We start from the raw sequence: 16,921 nt of genomic DNA on the forward strand, positions 1-16,921 counted from the left end.
GAATCTCTTGAGAACAATTCAGCTCCCTTACGAGTTTCGTTGATTTTCTGCATTGACCACAGTGTAAGCCAGCTTGGGCCAAGGGTACCATTCACTGTGCAAGCAGAGGAAAGTAAATATGCAATGACCAGCAAAACACCAGCCACACAGACCAGAAGACAGTGAGGGGAAGCGTATCTCTCCCTTTTCACGAGGCAGAAATTATTGGTTAATTTAGGACAAGTGTAGATTTTGTAGGCATTTTATGTTATGCAAGATACAGAGCCAACCTGAGAGCAAAATTGCATAGGTTAACTTAAAATTGATTTTAAAACTGATACAGTTTTGTCAGGGAATATGCCTCACAACAGAGTTGCTAAATTTGGGTAGTACAGAGTAATTTGCTGTACCACTTCCAAATGACAGCAGACTCCCATCTGGCCAGCTCAGAGCAGCAGCAGAGGTGCTCAGGTGCCTCATTTCTGTCCATGAAGATATGCCCTGAGATACCTCGGAAATGCAGGGTCCCCTGTGATGTACAACAGCCTGGGCTCAGAGGCAAGGGGTTTTAATCCAAATGCTAGACAGTCTCCCCTGCTGTTTTTCTTGCAGGTTAGAGAGCACAGTGTGAGTTGTACAGAATTACAGTGCTGTGAAGGAGTGTGATGGAACTGTTCTTGGTTTGACCTTACATTAGTGAGAAATGTTTGAGGCCTTATGTAGCCATTTTTTGCCTTGTCCTTCCCTTCTGAAAGACATGCCAGACCTTCCTAAGTGTAAATCAGAATTACTTCACTAAAGTCAAAAGGACATAAATAAACTGAAAATCTGTCCTTCACCTTCACTGTACCTATTCTGCCACATTGGTATTTTAAGGTTTTCTCTTAATAATAAATGTGTAACCCTCTGCGTGTTGTTTCAGGGAATTCTATGCACAGGAATACACACAGAGCTACTTATACACATGTATGAAATATGTACACTCACAGGCACATATGGTAATGACTCAGGTCATTACTTGGAGACAAATCACTTCAGAGACAGTATGAGAATTCATTTTGGTTGAAGAATGAGGCAGGATCAGTATTAGAGTGTTACCCCTATGGTAACACTTTTGGACATGAGGAATTCCAGAGAACATTTCCATAGCATAAACCACCCAGGACTGAAACTGAGGTTCTTGTCCAAAAATATTACCGGAGGACATTGTCGACTTCAAATAGGCAGAAGTGGAGAATAGAAAATGAGAACATTGTGTACATTGTCCCTTGTGTACCTTGGTGCATTGCCATTGTATCTATGTCAAAGTCTTCCAGTTTTGCAGCCATTCCCTAGAGCAGTGGGTCACCTAATGCCGTTTCTGCTGGCAGAACATGATGTTCAATGGAAGGAAACAATTATACAGTTGTCAAATCATGGACCATATTCTTCTTTGGGCCATTATGATGGAAAAAAAGACTCATAACTATAAAGTGAGCCATGTATTAGAGATTGTCTGTGACATTTTTGGCTCTTATGAAACCCTCTGAACTGCCAAGAGAGCATTTAAGAATGGGGATCTTGAGGTATAGTCAGGCTACTTAGGAATCCTGGTCTGATCCTAATATTCAGTCTTGTGTAGATTATTTCTGCTGTCAACTTCAGCAGTAGTTTGCATAGGTTTCCAGGCTCAAAGCTCAGAATGGAAACTAGTTTTTAATATTACATTAATATAAGTCCCCCAGGCTTACACTGTTCCTGTACTTATAACCAGGCATTTGTTAACTGCTATTAGATTTAGCCATAAAGAGTTAGAAAGGAAGAAGCTAGTGATGAAGTAATCGTTATTATCAAGAACCTTTTCATTTACAAGGCACACTCTGAAGATGCCAATGATGTCTTTCATAGAGATGGTGTAACATAAATTACCACACCATCACAGACCAAGCAGATGAGCTTCCCTATCAGAAGTGCTCTGCTTCACTAAGTCAGAGGAACTTTGATTGATTAATTAGCTTACCCCCAGCTTAGACCACCTGGAGATTCATCTGCACAATTCTAAGGTGGCAAGAAAGAGCCATTTATACTCACCTGGCCTTACTTCCTGCACAGGACTATACTCAGTCTGGCCATGTTACTGCACTGCACAAACACGGCACTTTTAGTTTATTATTGGACATAATAAAGTAAAACAAATCCATTATTTTCTGGTTGCTGAGAGATTTGAAGCTAGGTGTTTGTTTGGCCAAACTGGGCTCATACTATTGCCAAAGGACAGGAAAGCAGCACGGACTGTTTCCCCCCAAACTCTATAGTTACTCTGTATGTTTATTGAACTTTGGCGATACTGTTATGTGCTCCTCAGCAGCTCTGCCACCATAATTAAAAAGGAGCAGTTGTATCAGAAAAGACACAGCAAGTTACTGAGGAAAGGTCTCAGTTGAATATTAACTCAGATTGACTTGTGGGGTGTAGAAACACGTAGAAAGTGTATAGGACACTGACTAGTGAATAAACAACATGCAGACAGAACACATAGTGGCATTCTGGTAAGAAAAGAGTGTAATGAAGAGGAATCATTGACGCAATTACAAAGGCAGTGGTAACATATTGATTTTATCAAGGTCAATGATCTCTACTTCTATTAAAGTACAACTGACTTCTTACTACAGAGGTAATTAGATTTTTTGAAGTTAAATTTTGATCCTCCAGACTTCTATATAAAAAAGTTAATATTTTTCAATTTGACATCCCCCACAATGGTTTTAGACTGGCTACTTGTATTATAACCTTATTTAACAAAGAGAGACAACAATTTTCACTGCTTTAAGCTTTCATAATTGATCTTCATATTGTAGCATCTTTTTATGTGTACAAACTAATCTTCCTTTCACATAGAAAGGAAGGGACTTTATCTGAGGGCAGAGCTGGTCTAAACTGAGGGAGGACATGGCACTGAACTTTTCTCTGAGATGTAAAGGTATGTTCCTTAAGGAAATTGTTTCTTCAGTCCTACTATTACATTAAATCAGAAAAAAAAAATTGACTGTTAGGATACCACTTCCAATTCCTGGCAACTGGTGGACCTCAGTGAAAAATTTATATTGACATCCATATAAAAAGCTTTTAAGACTATTTGAAATGATTCAGAGACAAAGTGCCAAGTCTCCTTGTTCCTTAAACTCTTATTGAAATGAATCATATGGAAGATAATTTAGACATTTAAATAAAGCTTGACTTTATGAGTAGCCATGAAACCCAGTAAGTAGTTCAAAATCATGGTTTTGAATGCACAAAATTGGATTTGTTGTCCAGTCATAACAGTCATAACCAAAACCTGTAGAAATATATAACCTGAAGCACAGATCAGTGTATTGCTAGTTCAAAGCCATTTTTGTACTGAGAGGTTATTAAATCGCTACACCCATTTATCCAGGATTCCCTAAAGCTTTCCTCTCAGGCTCCTTAGGAGGTGCTCCTATGATCAGATTGAATGACAATTATGCTGTACGTAAGTCTGTTCCTGGACACTGTAGACAGACATTGATCTTGCCTCTGTCCAGGAAAAAGTCATTGCCACACTGAAAAATGGAAACCTCCAACACTTGCAAAGGTACCACTTTCACATTACCAATATAAATAACATGTGAAGAAAGTGTTCCAAAAGGCAAAAACCTTAAAATTGCTGAAGAACAAGATTGTACATAATGCTTTTCAGGCCCTGAAAAGTTTGTTTAACAGACTACAAAGGATTCATATTGTCCTTGGTTTCTGAAGGTTTCAGCAAAGGTTTTGCTGGTGAAGGGGCTGGCAGACATGCTACACTGAGGACACTGGTTTTGTCTAGGTTGGAGAAAAGGAGGTTGAGGTGTGATCTCACAGATTCCTGAGGAGAGGAAGGGGAGACAGGAGTCCTAATCTCTTTTCCCTGGTATCCAATGCCAGGGCATGGGGGAATGGCTCAAAGCCATGTTCCTTGGGGGAGGTTTAGACTGGACATTAGGAAGCTTTTATTTACCAAGAGGGTGATCACACACTGGAAAAGACTTCCTGGAGAGGTGGTTGATTCTCTTTGCCTGTCAGTGTTTAAGAGTCATTCAGAGTCATTTACCCTTAATTACATCCTTTAGCTTTTAGTCAGTCTAAAGTGTCAGCAGTTGGACTAGATGAATATTAAAGATTCCTTCAAACTGAAATATTCTATTCCTTTCTATTCTAATCTGTTATTTTCTATTCTACTCTAAAGTGTAGAGTAGATAGATAGATAAAATGCCAGTTCCCCCTATTTACCCTATCACAAAACTCAGGATTCTCAGTGGAGACATGTAATTCCTACTGAAATAAGTGGAAATAGCTCTGAGGCACTTTTGTAAAGTTAGTGCAGTTTCACTGGCTCTCTCTGTGCATCTTTATACACTTGAAGAGATGAAATCCACAGAATGTGCTGCAGTCTTTCCATTTCAACATCTGTGGCTGCCCAAGGAGCTTACTGGGACAGAATCACTTCTCCATTTGCCCACTGTACCACAATGCTTTCCAGTCCCAAAGGAGGCACTATTCTGCAGAGGTTGGTTCATGATGAAGCTCCCTGCTCATTTTAGACTTCACATTAGCAATTAAAATGTTTCATTCCTATTTTCCTAACAGAGCTTGGTCTGATCAGCAACTCTTAGACGACTTCTGATTGACTTGTTTATATACAAAACTCAGACACAGGAAGGATAGTTTATGTGGATTTGAATCCGATTTGTATTTTTATCATTTCCCTTTCTTTGGGCTTTTTTGATTTGCTTTTTTGGGGGGGGATTTGTGGTTTTTGTTTTGGTTGCTTGCTTTTTTTTTTTGTTTTGTGCACTCCTTTTATCTTCCTTCTAATTTATTCTTTCTACGTGAATCTAAATTTAGGAAAACATTTTCAAATTTGTGTCCCTCTCTTAATTTCTTCCTTTCATTCTCCTTTTCCTCCTCACCACCATTTCCATGCTTCCTCTGGCTCTTCCTTCTACCTTATAATGCTTTAAGTGGCATTCCACCATGGGTCATCAGACAGAGTAGAATGCTGAGTTCTACTTACCAGCTCCTATTTCTTTTTACGTACTTGGAATCACCCTCTGTGCCTAAAAACATCAGAGTAGTTGCAAGAGCAGGGAGAGGGCCTCTTAGTGTTCTGCACGGGAAAGACTGCACCTAGCCCTTGGAGAGCACCTAGCTTGGAGACTTATGCAAGATTTGTGACTTTACAAATTAGATTTCACATCCAATTCAAGAAAATATGTTAGGGAAGCATATGAGTTAAGGATTTGTTCAGAATACAAGTTCCCTTCAGGAGAACTGTTTGGCAACATCCTCAGACTGGAAAATGAAGAAATTAAAAGAGCAACAATTGAGGAATTTCAGTCTCTCAAAACAAACCAGAAGACAAAGGGAGAAAGGTGTCCATTTTTGTCCCACTGTGTATATTATTCCTTGGTAAACCGAAAAATAATTCTATTATTTCCCTTTTCCAGATGAAGCCTCCCCAAAATTCCATCTCTTTGAAGTGAATTGCAGTATTTGCACTGGAATGAAGGGGCTGAAATTTGAACAAAACATTATCCTGTTTTTATATTCCCCACTTTTGCTGGTTTTGGAAGTAAAAATTTAAGAAAATGTTTGATTTAAGGGAATGCAATAACCTAAGTATGTTTTGTATTTTTTTAATAAATTTAGAAAGAAGATTAAATTATCTCCTAAAATGAGATCAACAAAAGGATCTTTCAAGACATAAGCCTAAAGCAGTGGGAGTTTGATACAATATATATGAAGATATATATTTACGTTGCTAGAATTGAGTGCCATCTTGCTTTATGCAACAAATGAGAGGAACTGTTTGCAAATATAGGCCAAAAGGCTGTATCCAAACCTTTGAAGTTATTGTTCAAAATATCAAGTAGAAAATGCTGAGGATAAAGATGATCATTCCAAGGAATGTAAATTTAGTGAAGGAATTATTTATAATGAATAGGTCTGAGCTCAGGAGACAGTATGCATCATTCTTTGAAAGATGCAAGAAGCTTTCAAGGTGTCACTCAAGCCACAGTTTTCATGTTTCCTGTTCAGACATAGAATATGGCTACAGATACACAGAGACCAAGGTAATATCATCACTGCAGATTTCTACTGAGCTCTGATTCTTAAATTAATATTGGACTCTTTTCTGTCTTATCTCTGTACAGTTATGTCTTTCCTATTCTTTGTAACATCCTGCCACCACTTGATAAAGAGATGGATCTGTAAGACATAAGATAAACCATTATTAGCAGAAAGAACAATTTACAAATCTCTTAACTTGTCTCTTGAGAATATTTAGCAAGGTTCTAGAAAAAAGAGAAAGAAAATGCTTTTTAGAAAAGGGGGAAGCTGTTTCTAAAGAGTTTTGCAGAAACGGCCATGGAAGGTAGACATAAAGATGATGCAGCTACAGACAGCACTTGCAGACTGTGAGATTCCATGGAAAAGGACACAAAAAGTGAGGACAAGAGCAGCAAGGAGTGCCAAGCACCAGCTGGGAGGCAAGGCCATGTGGTTTTGAAGGAGTCCAGCGAAATTATGTCAGTTTTCTCAGCACCCCAAAAAGCTTCTCATGCAGGTTCATGCTGCTCAGTGTTGTCTGCATCATTGCCCTGCTAGGAGAGGTGATATTATGTGCCACAGTACAGCAGGACAGCACAAACATTGTTACACCATGTCAAGACATCACTGTGCTCTGTACTATATAAGGAACTGGCTTGTTGGACCTGCAAGGCACAGAATGACTGGCCTGGTGGGTTTGTTCACCAAGCCACAAGGTATGAAAACTAACTACAAATATTCAAAATGAGGTAAAGATTAGTCTGTGTTTATAAAGGGTTGAGACTTTTTTTTCCCAGCCACAAGTATCTCAAAATAGTTTTTGTTTAATTCTCAAAATGTTACTGTAGGAACTTCCCCTGGGAGTTTAGGAAATAAATAGCTTATCCTGGACAGACTATTTATTTCCAAGATATTTACTCATGCAATCCATGTGATTGTAGTGTGCCTCCATTTCTCAAGCTCTCTTTCAGCTCCTGAGGGGCACATAACTTAAGCCTAGCAACTTTATCCATATACTGACAGACTGCTACTTCTAAATTTTGAACTGGTAGCTCCAATTCTCTATTCATAGTAAAACTATTAATGTGGCAAGAGAGAGTGGTTTATGATTAGGTTTGAAATACCCAGACTGCCTGGAACCAAAAGTTCAAATTCCTGTGAGATCAGTGCTTTTGCCCCTCTGTCTGTGCTAGATGCACTCTACAAACCCAGGTCATCCACATAAAACTGTGAAATTAGGTCTGTCTCATCAGCTTCAAGGTCCACAGGTCGTGCTTTGTCAAAAGGGGCCACCCCACGATTTGTGCACATGCTCCCTCACACCTGTTCTTGCTCTACAGCATTGTGATAACAGCTGTTTACTGTCAGCTACCACAGAGCTGACTTGCAATTCAGGACTGGTGTAGCCCAGCTGCTTTTCAGTTGATAAAAATTACAGTCCTCCACCTAAACCATACCGTTCCAAACCAATGGAATTCTAATCTAAGAGACACTTTGAAAACATATGCTTCAAGATAAAATGCTGTCATTAGCTGTTAGCTGCAAACACCATGACATTCACACTGAAATTTACAAATTTTCAGCTTATTCTTACTTCCTATTTTCCTAAAATAAGAGGTTTTTCATGGCAGCTTTAACATTAATTTCCCATTTATTTTTTGAACAAGAAAAGCAGTGAGAAAATAAAATCAAGATGGCAATATACTCCATCAACATACACCCATCTTGCAGCAGATCCTCAATGTGCCTTATACAGCCATGTGAAGCCAATTAACCACTAGAGTATTTTTGTGATTGAAATAGGCAGCATACAGCAGAGATTAAATACCAATAAATATAGCATCTGGATAAGTTGGCGAGCCCATTTTCCTAAGATTAATTAATCCTAGATTTCTATTTAGTTATTTATTCATTTAGAAGCAATGCTGATACTCCCAAAAATGCTAAACGTGTTAATTAGGGAGTGTTTGTAGCAAAGGATGGCCAGCATGAACAGGTTTATAAGCAGGGAAGTAGCAGCTGAAGCTAGATTACTTAAAAAAGGAAGGAAGGAAGATATCAGCTAGAACCTGACAGGTCTGGTAAGTCTGATATATTTTGTCAAATTTCCTGTAAAATGCATTCTCTGTATACACTTTGATATTCTCAAATAGTTTATATTTCTCTGCTGTTAATAGACTTCTCTCTTTTACCTATAGTGGTTTTGGAGCAGAAAAACCTGTTGCTTAGACATATTTATCTTTCTAAAAGATAGAGAAATGTGAAATAAAACAAATCATTGCTGTTTTCTACAAAAGCTTTGGTTGACAAAAATTGTTAAAAACTACTTTAAGAAAGAAATAGCTTTTAATTGACCATTTAATGATGAAGGGGAAAGTGTTAAAATACATAGCTGAGGACAGGTTTGGGGAGGAGTGCTGGGCTGTAGAATCCTCTTTATTCCCTTTCTAAGCTTAATCATCTATACTTCTATGATAAAGACTAAAGGAACTCAATCTGTCTAAACAGAAAAGGAAAAAGGCAATCTCTGTAGGCTGAGTGCTCCCTATGTCACACAAGCTAGCACTTCTAAGAAGTGAGAGAAGAAATGAGTATCCAAATAAAAATTATTATGGAGTACACCTCCCTCTTTGTGAGGGAAAATAAAAACAACCAAAAACAAATAAACACCTGACTTCTGCTGTATTGAAGAATCAACGCCCTATGTCTTGCTGCCTGTGTGTTTAGAAACACAAAGTAGATGTGAAACTCTACTAGAAAACTTAGACACTACATAGGTGCAAAACATTGACAAAGAATGGAGAACTAATACCTTTTACTTCAGCAAATATACTTCTCTGTCTTCTTGTGCCCTGCTTCATGGTAGTCCTATTTTGCCCTTCCAAGGCTGCAATCTACATACAGCTTAGAATGTGGGGCAATCAATCTGCATTAAATATCTGAACAACCTAATGAAAGCAAAGATTACAACAATTACTAGGAGTACTTAACTGCTCACCTGATTTAGATATTTATCTTAACTATATCTCAAACCAGATATCTTTATCTTGGGCTTTTCTGCCCAAGAAGCAGCAAGTGTAAGAAGCAGAGTTTCTTTTTATTGGGGGTTTGCAAATGGATAGGGATAATGCTACTTGCAAAAGCAAGCTTGCCATTGTAAATTCAGTTGAAAATATACTTGCAAAGAACATATATTTTTTAGAATCAAACTTAGGGTCAGCTGAAGTAAGAAAACTGTCAAGTAAATAGAAGGGAATTAGAGGTTTGTGAGCCCCTTTTCAAGGAATTAAGGGAAACAAAATAGCAGTTTGATTAAGAGATAATTCGTGAATCCAGAAATTCTCTGCCCATCTCTTTAGAGGACTTGATTTCTTGCTACACAACAGCAGTCCTTCTGCCATCTGCATACAGTGTTAGCAGCTGAAACCCCAAAAGTATGTTATTTATCCACCTGGAAGGAGGAAACACTATCTTAATGATGTTGCAGTTAATTAAAGATCTTTAAAAATTTTAGCACACTTGGAGCTCCTCATGCAGAAGGCTGAGAGTAGTTAAGTGTTGGATGTGTGACCAGATGTGTTCTCATGTTCTGTTTTCAATATGGCTCTTCTAAATGCCTGAACACTGATCTATATAAAGGATCAATTTCATGTAAAGACAGAATATAGACATAAAAATAGAAACACTTCAGATTTGATTTAACAGCTTGCTGCTAAAAAGCAGCTTACATTGCATCTTTTACAGCGTGAACAATGACACAAACTTTTTATTTTCTTAAGGCAATAAACCTGACTTCAAGATGTCAGAGGAAGATGATTCTTTTCTGAATGTTAAAAGATCTCTGAAAAAGAGAACGGTGAAACACAGCACCCCGGTGGACTCAGTGTTCTCAAGAACAACTCCATCTTCTTTAGATCTGACAAATCAGTCAATCAAGGACCAAGATGCCACAAAGAGAGTTTATGGCTCTCCAATGCCAAAATCAAATCTAAGTAGATCATTATCTCAAGTAACATTAGTACGTGCTGATGTATACATCCCTCCTACTTCCCCAAGACCGCTTTCAACAGCATTTGATTTGCAAGAAGTAAATAAAGAGAAAAGCCAGAGCTCTCGGCTTGTGTTTTCTAGAAGGAGGCTTTCCACTGTGTTGGCCTCTGATGAATCAAATCAAGAGCCAGCTCACAAGATTGTCCCAAACATAGAAACTCAAGCTACCACCAGAGCATTTATGGATGCTGCAGTAACTCCCAAGACTGAACCCTTACGTCTTGCTTCCGGAATACCAGGGATAAAAGACCCCCCAGTAGCAAAACCCAGAAAGAAGAAAATTGATAAAACTCTTCAGGTAAAGACTTTCATTTAGTTATTCAATAGCTAAGTTACACAAACTTCTGCCAACACAGAATATATACAGCTATTTCAAGTAAAGTGAGAATAGTTTACTAATGGAATATTTCCATAACATTAGCAGTGAGGACATCTGTTTATGAATTGCATCATAACCTGTTAAACTCTGTGATACCATTCCTAATCACAGTCAGCATGCCATGCAAACTTCCAAACTAGCATTTTTTGCTTCAGCTTGTGAGCCGGTATGATTCATTGTGTACCCAAGTGGGAAAGTATATTTTTTAATATATCTTTCTTTAAGGGATATTTAAGAATAGTAAGAAATCAGTAACTGAAATTCTAAAGTTTCTTAATGTTAGCAAGTCAGATCAAACTTAAGGAACAACTAATTTACCCCTTTTTCTGTTAAATCCAAAAGAACGACAGTCATTCCAAATGGGATCTTGTGAGAAGTCCTTTTAACTAATGTAGGGTTTTCTGGGAAAAGCTTAGATTAACAGATGCTCTGCAGGTGTTGGTTGTCTGTTTCAGAAAACTCCATTTTCTGAAACTCTAATTATTTGCTAAGGGCTTGTGGAAAGCCCATAGAAAGGATAGGAAGGCTGCAGAGTTAGACTTTGGAGGTTGTCATGTCAGTGTGAAGCTGTCGAATTCTGTTTTGCTTTGGTTTTTTCTCTGTATCATATTGTTTTTGAGTGTGTCAAGAAAACTTGACAGCTTTGAGAGTTAAAGCTTCTTTGCTTAAAACAAATGGAAAACTCCAGCCAAAATTGAGTTGGGTCATAAGTCCTTTGTGTAGGTTGTTTGTTTTTGAAAGCAGGTTGTATCTGAATAGATTAGCTTGATTAAACAATATTTTTTCTTCTGTAACAGAGAAAGAAAGATAGAGAATGGCTGCTTCGTCAACTTAAAAACATTGAGGAGGCAACTAAACATGAATTGACAATTGAAGAAGCTTGATTGGGCTACATGTGGGATAAGTGCTGTCACATCCATCATGTGGGAATGGCAAGTTCCAATAAATCACACTGTTATAGTGCCTGTTAGGCTTCCTCTTTCCTTCCAAAAGGATCTTTTGCTGTTGTTTATTTGTTTTGTCATTCTTTCCTCTTAAATCCTAGAGTAGCCAGATATAATTTAAGATGAGAGTTAGGAAGAGGCTGTCTCTACAGGAGAGTTAATGTTAATTTATAATGGATAAAAGGCCTAGAATATTGAAGGGGGAAAGAACTTAATGTTTAAGAATCATTCTTCAGCCTGCCATAGCCCTCCCTGGCCTTAATCTTTCATGTAGCATTTAAGTCTTACAGGGTTATTTATCTTTCTTAACAAGAAGTCACTAGACAAAGTCCTAATGGCCACATAGAGTGTAATCCTAGTTAGCCAAAGGAGAATCTCTTTCAAAGCTGATACAATCTGGAATGATTTTGCTGCTACCTGGTGAGATGAGGAAATACTGAGAGGCATCAAGGATGGAGGCCTTCTTTAGAGATTACTAATTAATGACCGCCTATTTTGAAGTTTTGGTTCAAAATCAGTTTGTCCCAGCCTTAGATCGTAAATTCAACTCACTGTTGTACTGGAGATACTTAATCCTTGGCTGTGAGTTTTGAGGAAGTATGAGGTTTCTGGCTTTTTTCCCTCTGGAGCTGCAGCATGGAGGTCAAGAAGGGTGTCTCACCTGATAGCTGTATTGTCAAAATGATAATGTAACTCAAAGAAACTTTCTGATGCATCAATCAAGATTTGATGCAAAAAGCATAACATTCATGTTAATTTCTACTGCTGTCTGTTATTTAATCTTTAGATTATACAGGCAGAGTTTCTAAAGGTATTTAGAAATTTCTAAGTTGTCTATGGAGTGTCAGCAGCAGGAATCCAGAACAGATTTACCACCCACATAGACTTATTTCTGCACTCGTGTGGCTGTAGCATGTGCACTTTTCTGGTTTATACAGGTTTTGCAGCTGTTCTAGGCACTAACTACCCCAAAGGGGAGAGGTCCCATCTAAAGAAGCTGCCAGTTAAGAATGGACACAAGGGATACTTTTGCATTTCCCTTTCCACAAACTGTAACTTGTAGCATCTCACATCCAAAGGGGAAGGGGAAGTATATCCCATGCCAACATTATGAGACAGGCCAATCGATAGCATCAGTGTTACACTCCAAAATGAAAGAATGGAGTTGTGGTTTTACAATCTCTCTCAGGATTTAAAAGGAATCAGGATGTTTTTGCTAATGATTCTTGAAGTGAAATTCTTCAGAGTTTCTCAGGAGAACAGCCTTATCCTCAGACCTGGTTTTCTGTGTAGCCAGGGTGATGGTGTCCTTCAGTTCACGAGCCAAGTAACGCTCACTTGGTTTCAAGTTTAGTTAATGTTCTGGAATTTGTTTGTGTGTGTTACCCTGGCTGCTTGTCTGGCCTCCACAGGTTCCTCTGGCAACCAGAGAGCTCCTGGCTGGTGTAGATTCCAAGCTGTTTTTAAGATAAAATAGGCATGGTTGCAGATGTGCTGCTATTCCCCCTGAGCCTGCAGGCATTTCATCAGTATCTGTGATTTGTGCCAGGGGCTGAACTAAGATCAGGCAAGCGCAAGGTTTGCGTGAAACCCTCCTCTACCCCTGGGAAAAGCACAGATTAGTCTGGCTGCATGACCCAAAGCTTAATCCAAATGACCCAGTTCTGTCTCTTGTTTATTTGTACCTTCCCAGATAGTCAGTTCCAGTTGCTCCTTCTTCAGGTTTGTCATCCTAGTCTCAGGAAGTCTTGATACTGTTTCTGCTTTTCTTTCTCACTGTTGCCTCTCAAAGTCAATCTTGGCTCCTGTCCATCCAGTTTCTCTGTCTTCAAATGTCTTCTCCAGTCTGGTCTCTAGTTCTTTCCTTCCTTATAAGACATCGATGTCTTTTGTCTTTAGTGCCTGCTCTTCACTGTTAGATTCCTTGCCCATCTGATACCCTCTGATATCTGACACTGGTCTTCTGCCAAGACTCAGACTCTGTTGTCACACCCCAAAGTGGCTTTGTGTACTTAGGTTGATGCCCTCCATGATGTTAGGCCAAGTGGAAAGGTTGTGTGGGACAAGTTCCCGACCTTAGGAGGCCAGGGGTGTAGCTGCTGCAAAATTCCTTCTAAAATCCTGCTTTGAGCTACATTAAATGCAAGATTAATCCAGGGAATATGGCTATTTAATGTCTCAGGTATCTTTGGCTTCATTCCAAGTGTAATGCAAAACTTCTGAAATTCAGAACACAGTAAATGATGGGAAGGTTTATCAGGGAGCAAGGGTGCCACCCTGTCAGGTTCATGGAGCTAGTTGGTGCCAATAAAATCCCAGTGGAGGAAAACAAATTGTACCGAATGGTAACACAGAACTGACTTTGGGTCTTTCCAAGTTTTCAAGCTCTATCAGGCAAACAGATGTAAAAAACCAAGGGGTCTCATGATTTTGCAAATTACTTTTATTTCCTCTCTAGAATGTTAAAAAATAAATAAAAAAGACTATGTGATATTTGTTTTAGAATAATGTAGGGTTCATGAGTTTGCAAAAGTTATAAAACCGCTTATAGAATTTAATGAGAATATCAACACAATCAACTGGTTCTTCAGGTATTCTCCGACCCGTGTCTGACATTCTGCAAACACAGTATCAATGGTTAATTGCATGTAACAATCCCAAGGAATTTCAACCGGCCCTATATAGTACAGACCTTAGTGAATGGTATTCTCAGAGAAAGATTTGTGTCTAATTTATAAATTCAGGATGCTAGAAAATGTGAAACTAAATATATCAAATTGCACTTACAAAACTATACTGCTATAACTATAGTTCACATGTAAGAATGTCCATAGGGGGAAAAAAAATTTAAAAAACCCCACCAAACAAACTCTTCTTTTTCTATATTTGTTTACAGAGCTTGAACTTCCTTTCATTTCTCCAGCAGACTCACAAACCTACTGGAATTAAATTTTTAAGTTTAAATGATATGGCTAGTTCTCAGTCATACTATGTATGTATACTTTGAAAGGAATAGACTTTGGGAGGAGCACCACTAGTATGCAGTTTCACTCTTTTTTAATGTTCATCCTCTAGTGGAAACAATGGCAAAATTACTGTTTGGTTAGTGCTTCTCTTCATGAACGAAGCTGCTTTATGAGTATTTATATTACAATATCATAGCAGTGCAAAAAAAAAAATTCTTAAAGGGAGCTGTAAAATCCAACACCCCTAAAAAAGAAGTCTTCCTAATTATTACAGACCCTAAGTATTTATTTTGGCTGAGGCTGAAACAGGTTACCAGCTACAGACACCAGATCCTTATGAGAAGAGAATCCCTAGGACATCCTGTTCTGTAAAATAAAAAGCCCTTTTCCTGCATCAATGAATGTGAATCAGAGTTGCAACATGCTCTTGAGCTTTGGTGTTGTCCTGACTTTCATATGCAACATGGACACAATTGCAAGTTCAGAACAGCCTTCTCATTGAGAGTGTTCTTTAAGGGCAGTATTTTTCCTTTTGGAGTGAAGCTATGACCTTGACCTATGGAGTTGTTTTCAGTACACTTGTCCCTGATATTACACAACCTACCTGCTGATGGTGACTAAGCATGATGTTAGAGGGAGAAGAACAAAAACATTACCAAGAAGAGAGGGAAGAGACAGAAATGTCTTCACCCAGGATTTATGAGCTCGGCCTTGTTCCCACTGAAGCAATGGTAGTACTCTTGTTGACAGAGCTGGGAGTGCTCTGCCCAGCTGCAGTGCTTCTGTAGGAGGCCAGTTTGAAGAGAAAAATGTTTAGCATATGTATTTGACATATTTTAGATTTATGTAGCAGACAAATGGAAACGAGGTCCTTCCTTTGCTCATCACAGCTGAACAATTTTAAAATAACTAGGAAAAGTGGGAAACTTTTATTTAAAAGAGTTTGTTGTTTTTTTTTTTTCCTCTAAGTTACAACATAGTTACATTCCTGTTATGGACAAAACCCTGAGTAATAAATCCCACAACAGTGTCATTGACCTGTACTTGGTTGTGTTTTGTTCTATAAGACATACAAACACATAGATCTCCCTTAGCTCCATCTGTTGATGCACTCCACCATGCCTACTAAAACAGCTCCCTCCTCAATATTTCCAACTTACTAGAAACAAATGAACAAACACTGAGCCTAGTAGCACCTAGAAAAGTTAGAGCAGTAGAAGCAATTGTGTAACATTTTCAAATATTGATAAAAACTTGAACTAGGCAGAGATCTTACCATTTCCTTTAGGATGTGGACCTGAGCTGCTCACCCTCACCCTGCCCAAACCTTACTCAGGCTTTCTACCACTATGTAGCTACCTAAAGCTTCTATGCAATTAAATGGTGCTTAGCATTGCAGCCAGTCCCAACAGGCATGTGAATCCTGTAGAGCTTGACATTTGCCAGTCTCCTGGGTACACTCATACATGTGGCTTTGCAGCACATGCAGCAGCCCAACCCCTCCATCATGAAATGGTACATGTGCATGAAGATGCGTAGCAGACAGCAGTGAGAGAGGAGTTCTATTTATCTGATTTCAATAGCAGCCCACAGTACAAAACTCTGGAAGTACAGATTGCATTTCAAATCCCCTTCCCATGTGAGATAGGAGCTTGAAACCAAATGTCCTGGCTCACAAAGCAGTAAGGCAGCGTTTCTAGCCTTACTATGAAGTCAGTGCTTTTAAGTGTTACCTATCAAAGTAGTTCCACGTTGCCTGTTTATTAAAAATAAGATTGAACTTGCATCACTGTTCTGTCACTCACTATCCTGCATCTGTGATGTTTTATTTGTTTGTGGATTTCTTTGTGTTCTTTTCCCCCTGTTTTTCTTCATTTTTATAGCAGAAATGGAAAGAAGAAAGGGGGAGAAATATCCTTCATATTTCTTCTGCTTCTTACTGTTGCTGCCATATTGATCCTTTTTGTTGTTGTCCACTTCATACTTTTGGCCTTTCCTAGCTCTACATCTCCTACTGTAACTGTCTTCTGCTATCATCTCTTCATGTCATTGCAGGTTTGTCCTTTGTAGTGACCTTCTTCCACAAGCAGATACCATAATCCTCCTAAAGCTTACATCTTCTCCTAAAGAGGAGGTGCCAGCAATGATAGGGGAAAAGAAATATCTCACACCTCTAAGAGAGGAAAATGAAGATTCTCTTCATAGAAATGGAATAATTCAATTCTACAGTATGGAAAGCTGATGCAAACTCAAATATGGGAAAGAAAGTATGTGCAGGATTGCTGACAAATTTACTCGGAGAGGAGCTGGATCCAAAAAAAGCACTTACAAGATGTCCAGGTGAAATGGGTTTCAAAGTAGGCAGCCAAGAGAGCACAAACAATTAATCGCATTCTATGGCATGCACTTAAATCAAATTGGTGTTGTGTGAAAAGTATTCATGCAAAGGTCATGGATGCTTTAGCATGTGTTACTCTTCTAGAAGAAAAACATCACACAAACCCACAAAACCT

General features: G+C 38.6%; 1 protein-coding gene across 1 annotated transcript; it reads left to right on the forward strand.

Moving 5' to 3' along the window:
• The first annotated feature begins 9,868 nt into the window (after positions 1–9,868).
• Positions 9,869–11,382, forward strand: CCDC201 (coiled-coil domain containing 201). Its single transcript, XM_063177655.1, has 2 exons — positions 9,869–10,417; positions 11,296–11,382. The coding sequence occupies exons 1-2, from the start codon at positions 9,869–9,871 to the stop codon at positions 11,380–11,382; spliced, it is 636 nt and encodes a 211-aa protein (XP_063033725.1).
• Positions 11,383–16,921: the final 5,539 nt, after the last annotated feature.

Source organism: Melospiza melodia, chromosome 1 (assembly GCF_035770615.1).
Source record: "Melospiza melodia melodia isolate bMelMel2 chromosome 1, bMelMel2.pri, whole genome shotgun sequence".
NCBI lineage: Eukaryota > Metazoa > Chordata > Aves > Passeriformes > Passerellidae > Melospiza > Melospiza melodia.